The 11,263-nt window shown below is 38.1% G+C and overlaps 1 protein-coding gene across 3 annotated transcripts; it reads right to left on the bottom strand.

Annotated features, from left to right (window-relative positions):
- Positions 1 to 231: 231 nt before the first annotated feature.
- Positions 232 to 4,833, bottom strand: LOC114154880 (riboflavin kinase-like). Of its 3 annotated transcripts, none has more exons than XM_028034351.1 (5): positions 4,543 to 4,833; positions 4,267 to 4,463; positions 2,128 to 2,279; positions 1,639 to 1,741; positions 232 to 1,473 (listed from the first exon to the last, which is right to left on the bottom strand). In XM_028034351.1, the coding sequence occupies exons 2-5, from the start codon at positions 4,346 to 4,348 to the stop codon at positions 1,301 to 1,303; spliced, it is 510 nt and encodes a 169-aa protein (XP_027890152.1). In that variant the 5' UTR covers positions 4,349 to 4,463; positions 4,543 to 4,833; the 3' UTR covers positions 232 to 1,300. The 3 variants fall into 3 exon arrangements, with proteins under 3 accessions (XP_027890152.1, XP_027890153.1, XP_027890151.1); XM_028034352.1 differs by having other exon boundaries at positions 4,267 to 4,460; XM_028034350.1 differs by having other exon boundaries at positions 4,267 to 4,833.
- Positions 4,834 to 11,263: the final 6,430 nt, after the last annotated feature.

The following is an 11,263-nucleotide window of genomic DNA, read 5'->3' as shown; positions in this document are numbered from 1 at the left end:
CCCTACTTCTTGTGGGAACTCCAGAAAATTGCTGCAACAGATGAGATGATAAACGTGTTTCTTTCTCAATTTCTGAGATAAATGTCAAGACACTTTAGATAACTTTAATTAAATATTGGACTCTGATTAAAACAAAATTAATTTAAAAGCAATAATTAAAAGAAACCAAGTGCCTTTGGTTAGTACATCATATTTTATAATGCAAGACGACAACATTTATGACACAGGATAATAATTTCAGGCCTCAGAAAGGCTTTAATGAATTAAATAGACCTACAAAATTACAGATGCAGGTTTCCAGCAATTACAACAGGCTTTACAGAGAATGTAAAAACTTCACATCCACAGTTTCCTGTTATCTCAAATTTAAAAAAAACAGTAAAAAGAAAATACTCCTTCAAGGGCTTTTAACACATTCACAAAAACTGAATATTTTTTAAAGGGCAATAGTTTGTCTGTTTCCAACTTTCACATACGATTATATAAAAATAAATCATGTTCATAAACTTGTAAGGCTTTTGCTGTATATACACATTAAATACATAACATTTTTTAGTCTAATCATTCAAAAATGCTTGACTATAACTAATAAAAAGGGGGAAAAAAATGCTTAGTCATTCAAGCTTAGTGTTTTTCCCCAAATCGTTCATCACCTTGGCTGATAAAACCAAGACCTTGATATCAAGCATCAACAAATTCAAATCCTGCAGTGGTATGTGGTATAACTTCTTAAAACGTCTTTGTGTATTCTGCTTCGACCAAATCTGGTTAAATGTAGGATTTCAGACAGATAGAAACAGTTTTCTGCAGTGTTTCTCCAACAGAAACACTGCAGCAGACGGTGTTGGCAGCATGAAATAGTAAAACTCATCATGAAGGTTACATAAGTTGCAACTTAATTATAGTTTTGATGGTGATGAACTACGCAATATTATCTTTTATGGACAATGATGCTGCAATGCTGACTTAGGTATATGAAGATAATGAGTTATCTTTTTTTTACGTTTATGGTTCATTTAATTTAAAAAAAAAAAAACATCTGATCAGTGACTTTTATTTGTCCTCTCTACTAAAAGATTCAAAATATACAGAAGGTCCAGATAATATTGCAAGAATATATACAGTTCAGGCTGTGTGCAGTTTAACAACTGATGCCAGAAAAATAGCGTTTTAACACAGAACCACGTGAAAAGACACAGAGGTTGACTGTTTATGTGACAACTGACAGATTTTATAATAAGGCTGTACATGTAAACAGAAACGTACTCAGGGCACAAAGCGCTGCCCTCTCTGCCAGCCATCAGTGACCATTGATGATGCTCTGAGACGTGGATGCAGCGGACGAGGAAGAGACCGGAGACGAGTTGGTCGTGCTGGTGAAGAAGTTGTCTTCTTTCAGTTGGCTGTGCTCCGGGAGCTCCAGCTGAACCTTGGCCTCCTCGATGTCACTGTTGATGGCCGCTATGAGATCCTCTGTCAGCAAGGACAAAAAGGCAGTTTGTGCGTCAGGAGATAAATAGCACAAGAAAAGGGAAGAAACTGTGTTGCTGGCACTTTGATTTGTTTCTTTCACTAAAGTACAAATGCATGAATATGACTTTCATATTCCAGTTTCGAAAAACACAGATGACAGCATACCGAGTGAGGGAAAGCTCTTCTCTGAGCGGATGTAGCTCACCAGAACGACACTCAGAGTCTGTCCATAAAAGTCTTCTTTGAATTTGTGAATGATGTGCGTCTCCTAGAACCCCAAACACATGTACATGAATTTCAAAAGCAGATAATTTGCCAAAATGTATTGAAATGCTCAATTAATCACAATTCCATCTGGAGTTTTCCTTTTAGCAGAGCAAAACGACCCTGATACAAGCAGGTGTGTGATGCCGTGAACACATATCTGTCCAATTCAATGCAAAAACTTGAGTAACTTTATTTCCTGAAGCCATGTTAGGTCAAATGCATAGCACAGGGCTTTAGTTTCTGTTCAGATAACTTTTCAGATCTTGTCACCCAGGGACGATTAAAGGTGTCAACGGAAGAGATTACAAATACCATCAGCCAACCAAACAGGTTTAAAGTGAGGATGAGTTTTATGACTGAAATGAAAGCCACCCAACTTGCCCTTACCATGGACTTCTTTGTGTTTTTGTAATACGGGTTCCAGCCGATGCTCATCACCATTTTGTGAACGTCACCATTCCCGATACATGCCCAGCCATAATAGATTCCTGTGCTGATGTCTGCTGGAAGATTGTCCACCACCGAATCCGGGAAGTTGGCTGTAAATCCCAACATAAGAGACAGAAGGAGAAAAGAGGAATAAAAACCAAAAAAACCAGGCAAAAGTAAAGAAAGAGGCAGAGGTAAGCAAGACGATAAATGCTCTAAGTCAGGGGTGGGCAATCCTGGTCCTCGAGGGCCGGTGTCCTGCAACTCTTGCAAGTCTCCCTGGTCCAACACACTTGAATCCAGCAGCTGAATCACCTCCCAAGTGCAGTCAGGTTCTCCAGAGTCCTGCTAATGACCTCATTATTTGACTCAGGTGTGTTGAAGTGGAGATGCATCTAAAAGTTGCAGGAGTCCGGCCCTCGAGGCCTGGAGTTGCCCACCCCTGCTCTAAGTTGTAAGTGACTGAATTGGTTATTTTTAGAAGGGAACAACTGATTTATTATATCATGTTTTTTCCCCCCCTTTTTATATGATAAAACTAAAGCTGATCAAAAAAGACAATATTTGCAACTCTGCTTAGACTCTGCTTAGATTTATTTACTTTAGAGGATTTATTCTGACCTTGACAATGCAGCACCAGATAAAACAAATAAATAGGCATGTCACACAGCACATCTGAATTTGAATCATTTTGTTGTGTAATTACATCCAAGTTCTATTAACTAGGTTATCTGAAGTGTTTCAAAAACAGAAGACTATCTAATTAGACTCTTTTAAAAAGGTTTATTTTGGTAGATTAAACCTGCTTCGTTTGTGAAACCAAAAAGTTCATCTCTGTTGGAGAAAGTTTGGAAAATTACTTTTCACAAAATCTGAACTGGCTTATTATTTAACAATAAAAACATTCACACGTTATGTTACTGAATATACTTACACATAAAAGGGATGATTTTTTAGTTTCTTCAATTAACGATGTATTCAAGAGTACTACCTCTGTAATGTTAATTAATTTTTACATTTGATATTTAACACATTTTAGCTGCAAGTATTTTGTATGGCCATATTATTTGGTGACTATTGTTAAATTCTGAATCATGTTTTGAAACAATGCACACTTGTTTGGTTCGCTGGCATTATTCACTCCTGATAAAAATGGACACGATGGATAATGTAGTGGCGATTGTTTGTCAAACCAAACATCCAATAAAAAGTTCCATCCGCCACTATGAGGTACTGGGGTCCAGATTCTTCACGCAGGCACAAGAAGTTTAATGTCCAAACTTGTTGATTATCTTGGTTGCTTTTATTTTCCTTTTCAGCAAAACACTGAAAAGTTCAAACTTTCCTTTGTTGCTCCTGTCTACTTCTGCCCAAACCCAAATGCCTGCTTGTCTTTACCAGGCCCCTACACTTATAGAAAGTGGATTGATCCACCTCACTTCCTGTCTTTAGAAAACAAATAAATAAGAACAAATAATAAAAACAAAAGATAAATAGAATTGACAATTATTAACCTGCAAATAATACAAAAACTAGAAATGTAAAAATAAACTAACAAAATTCAAATGCATAAAGAAATAAAGAATAAATAGCTCCAACAGATAAAATGGATAAAGTAAAAGTTATAAGAAGAAAAGTGCCTTTGCTACCAACCCGAGGATCTCCATATACATTTCTTTATTTCTCCTGTATTGATCTGTGTCCGGCTGCTCAATTCCTCTATTTATGTCAGGTTACATAAAACACGACTTCACATTGTGGACAGAATCACACGGACATACTGAGTCAACAGCTGCGCTCTTAGCATCAGTCAAGTTCCGTTACGCAACTCACATACCTACGTAAAAAGATTAGCTCCGTTTACGTACAAATTCATAATGATTGTTGCGAATAACGCTCACGTAAAGCATAAATTGCTGATCCGGTGACGTACCAAACCACTTAGCTGGACTTGTTACGTTACGTTCCAGCCTCTGCATAATTCCGAGAATCAGTAAAGAATCTGTTACCATAGACTTTACGTTATTTACGTAGACAGTTATGTATCATATTATCTAACTGGTAACCTCATAGTTTGGTGCCCGTTTCTTGCCTCACCCGTGGGAATTCCGAGTTCTTTGCTTCCTCTTCCAAATCCTTGAACGACCTCTCCTCGGCAGAAGTACGGGAGGCTCTTCATGTTTTGTATCCCGGAAACAGCTGCTTTAGATGGGGCTACAGAATGACCTCGAACACGGCACAAGGAAGTGAGCCTGGCTGTTCCAACTGGAACGGTTTTAACGGCTAGCACACTGCTATGAGAAAACAATATATTTATGTACATTTATTTTGAAGTTAAGCTCCAGCGCCCGAGTCTGAGTCAGCTTTTCCTACCGAGGTGCCTCCCGCAAGCTGGTTAAAGTTGAACCTCAGTCACTGAGCAGAGATGATGATGAAAGTTCACCAGCTATGCTAGCGGTGCTAACTACCTTCATCAGCCACTAACAGATCCTGAAGAGAGTGAAACCATGGACAAATTAAAGACAACTGTTTCTATAGCAACCCGGGGGATGACAGTAGTTCTTTCTGGACGGCTGCAACTTGGTGTGGTGAAGATGAAGCTCAGAAAAAGCCGGTTACGTTTATAACGTGTTTTGAACCCTCTGCGTCACTTACGGTTTGCGTGATGTCATTGACCGCGTGACGACAGGAGTGTCATGGTGCGTTTAGGTACTGTGGGAAATGATAGTTAAAAAAAAAAAAGAATAATTTATTGAAGTTGGTCGCTGTTATTGTTTCCATTTCGGTCGAAAGAGCTCAAACAACGTGAGTCTTGCTGAGATGTACAAATTACTTTGTAGGACATGTAGCTGTCTCGTTGCGAGTTTTCCACATTGGTGTATTGTTGTAAGATTAAAGTCAGAATTCTGAGTTTAAAGTCAGAATTCTGAGATTAAAGTCAGAATTCTGAGTTTAAAGTCAGAATTCTGAGTTTAAAGTCAGAATACTAAGATTAAAGTCAGAATTCTAAGATTAAAGTCAGAATTCTGAGTTTAAAGTCAGAATTCTGAGATTAAAGTCAGAATTCTAAGATTAAAGTCAGAATTCTAAGATTAAAGTCAGAATTCCAAGATTAAAGTCAGAATTCTAAGATTAAAGTCAGAATACTGAGATTAAAGTCAGAATTCTAAGATTAAAGTCAGAATTCCAAGATTAAAGTCAGAATTCTAAGATTAAAGTCAGAATACTGAGATTAATCTCAGAATTCTCTTTTTTTTCGGTGGCCCTTATCCTCTTCCGTACCTACGTGTTGGAGGCTGTTTGGTTGTAAAATCTGAAGGTAAATGAAAAATAACAATTCGCCCTTGGTGGCGCTCTTGTTGTGCACAAGAGAGGTGAGGAACCTGTGAAGAGGAGAGATATTTTCTGGTTCAACAAAAAAACGTTGCCATGTGCTACTTCCAGTTATGTGCTTGTGTGACCGGTGGACTTCTGCGTTGTGTGTGTTATGAGGTGATCGGACAAACCACAAAACACCAAGTCTGGGTTTGGAGGCGGTCTCCGTTTATTTAATCTGTCAATTGGGAGATATTAGCATTAGCATGTAGCATGTGCTCCAGTTCTCCAACCTGATCTATACAGAATAATAGTGTTAGCATGCATCAAATGTTATAAATGTTACATTTGAGTAATAGCAACTCAAATGAAAATGCAAAAGGGAAGAGGAAATTAATAACTTAATATTTATAATACTCCTGGAGGACCCTGAACAAAAGAAGAAGAAAGTAAGGTGGAGTTGGAGGACCAACCCCCTTATAGCAGATGAACACAAGGACAGTCAAGTATAAGAGGACAAATACATTAAAGAAAACATTTTGTGAAAATATACAACTATTAATATAGACCCAGTTACACTTGATCATTATGTTTATTTGACCTAGTGTGTCATACACAACAGCAACTTAGAAGGCGAGAAGCATCTCTTTGGGTGCGGCTCAAAGGCAACCCCAGTTATTCAATTGGAAGGTAATTTGTGACGTATTTTTCACTTGGTGATGGATTTACTACACTGTAAAACATTTGAGTCGCATTTAGTTGTTGTTATATTCGTGTTTGATAATGACCAGGCGTCTTGTATTGCTCAGACACTTTTATTAAAGTCTCTTATCATGCGTCTGCTCACACAGGTTTCTTACAGGTGTGTCACCCAAGACTCTCTCACTCTGTTGTTCTATTCTTTACATTTATGCATTCACATGAACTCATGATCGCCACCTAGTGGGCATAAGTATAATTCATTCAATCATCACATCCTCCTTTCTTTAAAGTAAGAATGTTACAAAAGAAAGTTCAAAGAATAACATACATTGTATGAGACAGATAAAACACTGAATTACAAAATACAGACATTTCAACTGAGACATTTCAACTTTTCCCCTTTTTTTTTTTTTTTTTTTTACAAGTTCAGTCTGTCAGGTTTTTTCACCACTCTGGTAGATCTTCTTAACACAGGTGGATCATCCCTAATACTGTCCATGTTGCAATGTGTTTCAGTTATAGGAATAATCTGAGAGTCCTTAGATTCTTCATTCGACTCATCAACAGGCTCTAATGGAATTTTCAACAAACTGCAACGATTTCGTCTCAAAACTTGTCCATCTTCAGTTTTCACTTCAAATGAATGTGGAGCTACTTCCTGCAGAATAGTTGCCTTAGTATTCCATCCCTCATCATCCTGAATCCTTACTGGGTCCTTGTATGACAATGTGGGTAGAATCTTAGCTGATCTGTCATAATATGACTTTTGTTTTACTTTCTGCTTTCGTAACCTGTACTCCAACTTTGACGATTTCTTTGCACCTTGTTCATTACTGTCATAACTTGGCAGAGTTGTACGAATCTTCCGATTCATCAAAAGTTCAGCAGGTGAAAACCCACATTGCAATGGCGATGATCTGTAGCTTAATAAAGCTAAATACGGATCAGAGTTACTATCTGCAGCTTTCTTCAGAAGTTGCTTAAGAATATGAACACCTTTCTCCGCTTTTCCATTCGACTGTGCATAATGTGGACTTGATGTACATGCTTAAAAGCATACTGTTCTGTAAACTTTTTGCCATTCTCTGTTACTAAAACATGGTCCATTGTCACTCACCACAATATGTGGAATGCCATGCCTTGCAAAGATTGATTTAGCATGTGTTATGACACAATTTGATGACATATTAGCTAATAGAGCCATCTCTGGATAATTTGAATAGTAATCAATGATCACTAAATAGTCTTTACCCTTAAAATGAAACAAATCCATTCCCACTTTCAGCCATGGTGATGTAGGAATGTCAGTTATTATCATAGGTTCTTTGCTCTGTTTGTTTCTAAATGTCTGACATGTTTCACATTTGCTTATTAGCACCTCAATGTCCTTATTTAGTCCAGGCCAGAAAACTGAATCCCTAGCTCTTCTTTTACATTTTTCAATGCATAGATGACCCTCATGAATCCGCTGTAGAATGTCCTGTCGTAACTCTTGTGGAATTACAATCCTGTTGTTTTTCAGTAATAGTCCATTCACAACACTTAAATCAGCTTTAACATTGAAAAACTGTGAACATGAGCCTATTGGCCATCCTTCATCCATATTCTGTATGACTAAGTGCAACTCTGTGTCTTTAGCTGTTGCCTCAACTATTTGCTGTAGCTTTCCATCTGACACAGGCAACACAGTGGACACCAAATTCACATGACACTTAATATCCTCTTCAGTTGAACTCACACTAATGTCTGTAGGGGCTCTAGACAGAGCATCAGCAAGAATCAGATGTTTCCCTGGAGTGTAGATCAATGTAAATTCATACCTCTGCATCTTCATCATAAGTCTCTGAATCCTTGGTGACATCTCGTTTAGATGTTTTTTATGATGGCAACCAAGGGTCGGTGACAAAAGATGGCAGGCCATACACATAGTTATGAAACCGTTCTAGTCCATAAGCCAGCCCCAAGCATTCTTTTTCTATTTGAGCATATCTGCATTCAGCTTTGGTCATGGCTCTGGACGCATAAGCCACTGGCTTCCATTGTTCATTCTCAGCCTGAAGAAGAACTGCTCCAAGACCATCTTTTGAGGCATCTGTAGATAGTTTTATTTTTTTAGTTAGATCGTAGAAGATGAGCACCGGTTCCGTAGTCAGATATTTTTTTAATTCCTTCCACTCTTGTTCATGAACTTCTGTCCACTGGAATTGAGTATCGTTGTACAGGAGTCTGCGAATGTTTGTCATCTTTGCACTCAAATTGGGAATGAATTTTCCTATAAAATTAATCATCCCCATGATGCGTAGGACACCCGTTTTGTCGACAGGCGGTGGCATTTTCAAGATAGCCTTTATTTTATCTTCATCTGGTTGAACACCTTGGGCAGATAGTTTGTCTCCGAGAAACATAATTTCTTTGACGCCAAACTCACATTTATTTTTATTGAGCTTCAGTCCATTTTTCTGTATGCTCTCCATGACGCGTCTCAATCTGTCATTGTGTTCTTGAGCTGTTGATCCCCAGATAATGATGTCATCAATGTAGACTCTCACTCCTTCCAAGCCTTCTATGATCCGCTCCATCGCTCTGTGGAATATTTCTGGTGCCGATTTTATTCCAAAAGGAAGTCTTAGAAAACAGTATCTTCCAAAAGGTGTGTTAAAGGTACAATACTTGGTACTGCTTTCATCCAGCTTTACTTGCCAGAACCCTTGTGCTGCATCCAACTTGGTGAAATATCTTGCTCCAGCCATCTCACTGATTATTTCCTCTCGAGTGGGTATTTGATAATGTTCTCTCCTGATGTTCTCATTTAGATCTTTTGGATCCATGCATATTCTCAATTCTCCATTCTTCTTCTTGGTAATCACTATGGAATTAACCCAATCGGTGGGCTCTTCCACTTTCTGAATGACTCCCAACCTGGTCATTCTGTCCAACTCATTTTTCAACTCCTCTCGCAGTGGTGCTGGAATGCGACGTGTAGCATGCACAACAGGTTGAGCGCCCTCTCTCAGCTGAATCTTGTATGTGCAGGGTACAGCACCTAATCCTTGAAAAACATCCTCATAATCCTGAAGCATTGCATCAAGAGGGTTATTAGATTCATTCAAGTCAGTGTTTATGTGAGTGTTATGTGAGCCTATCTTCTCTTTAAGTCAAGTAGATTTAGCGAGTTTTAGATCTTGAATCTAAACGTGTGAGTTTGTGAAAGGTAAACTTTTAACTTTTTGTTAATTTTGCCAGACCTCCAAGAGTTGAATAAACTAGAGTTTTTGGGTTAGCTCTTAAAAAAACTGAAAGAAGAAAAAGACGCGAGTGGCAAATATTTCCCGGTGTGCTTAGCAGCATCTTTGCGTATCTTTAGTTGCACCGTGAGTGAGATGGAAGTGTGCTACATCGACGTGACTCTGGTTCGTTAATAAAGAAGGAAATAACAATAATACACATAAATTACATAATTACAAAACTAATGATAGCTTTTTATAAAAATGTCCCAAGTAACATAAAATAATGTGATAAAAAAATAATACAAAAGTAACAAAAGCAGACAAAATATTTTCCAAATACATTTCTTTCAATATAAAACTTATGAAACTCTAATAAAACCGTTTGTTAGTAAATGTTCTGGTTAAGACAAGCTTGTTTTTTATTTAATATTACTCAAAGTGGTGGAGTATTCAGAAATTTTACGCAAGTAAAAGAAGCGATATTTCATAATATTTAGTAATAAAACTACTCCTAAAAGCATTTCCCCCCATAAAACCTTTCTCAAATAAATATAACTAAGTGTAACAAGGTCCTACCCAACACTGAAGCCAATAGTAACAACCATCATGGGCGTAACTTTCTGAAGGACTGTGTGGACAAGTGCCCACCAACTTTGGCCTGACAGGGAAAATCCCCATCAAAATTTCCTACAGCTTTTTTTCTTTCTGTGCCCGCATCCAAGGGTGCAACTATCTGTTGCAAGTTGGTGGGAACACGGGAAAAGGGGGGACGGACTGGGGGTGGACGCCCTCACAGTTATGAAATTGGAAGGTCTTTTTTGACATATGTCTTTCAGTTGATGATGGAAATACTAAAAAAAAAACTTTCAGTCATTTTGTAATTTATGGAGTAAGTTTTGCCCCTTTTCCATCGCTCTACATCAGCAGCCCGGCTCGGCTCGGCTCTGTAGCAGGTGCCGCCTCCTGGCGGTGGGGGGCTGTAGCGCCCCGCATCCAGGCGCCACGTGCTTGTGCTACATTATTCCGCGACCTAACGCGAGTTGTTTTTCTGAGACAAAAGAAGAAGAGAGAGCTGAGCTATTGTTTTATAGCCTGATTGTGATTTTTCTGAGACTTCAAGAAAATGCATGGTGGGAGGAACGCTGCCATTGTGGTGAGGAGGAGGATAGCTGATCTCTGAGCTGAAAGTTGGTTTCCAATTCTAGCTTCCGAGTCTGGAAATGGCTAAAGGGCGATTCCTTTTTTCACTAGTTTTGGCATCTTTAATCGACTCTAGTTTAAAAACTACAACACTTAGACTCTTCAAACCTGGACTGATTTATTCTGCTCTAATAGCAGAATATTTAAAACCATGTTTGTGACTTGTGAAACTTTAATCAATATTGTATTGTTTAAAAATGAAGCAATCAGAGAGAACAGTGAATAATCTGTGTACATTACACTAGAGCTATCAATGCAATTATTTGGCTTTTTTGTGAAAATGTTCTAACTTGTGCATCAATAACATGAGAGAACTTATGACTGTAAACTTCTCTCCTTGTGAAACCACATCTCACTCTTGTTCTCTTTCTCCTTTTTGGTCTCTCTAAAGCTCAGCACTCAAATAAAGGAAATGTCTACATTTTAGTATATGTCAACATTACGCACGAGTCTAAACAATGATTTTTATTTCCAGGAACAGGGATTTACAAATCTATATTCAACTCTGCAACTGTTTCAAACACTGTGGAAAATCCCCCTCGTTCTTGGTAAAGGACAAAAGTTTTACTCAACATTCTCAAAAAGATGATACATTCAAATGCATATAAAAATTAATCTCTGACTGGAAGGAACTATAAAATCTTGTGCAA

Source organism: Xiphophorus couchianus, chromosome 12 (genome assembly GCF_001444195.1).
Source record: "Xiphophorus couchianus chromosome 12, X_couchianus-1.0, whole genome shotgun sequence".
Lineage (NCBI taxonomy): Eukaryota > Metazoa > Chordata > Actinopteri > Cyprinodontiformes > Poeciliidae > Xiphophorus > Xiphophorus couchianus.
This window is presented reverse-complemented; position numbering and strand designations above follow the sequence as displayed.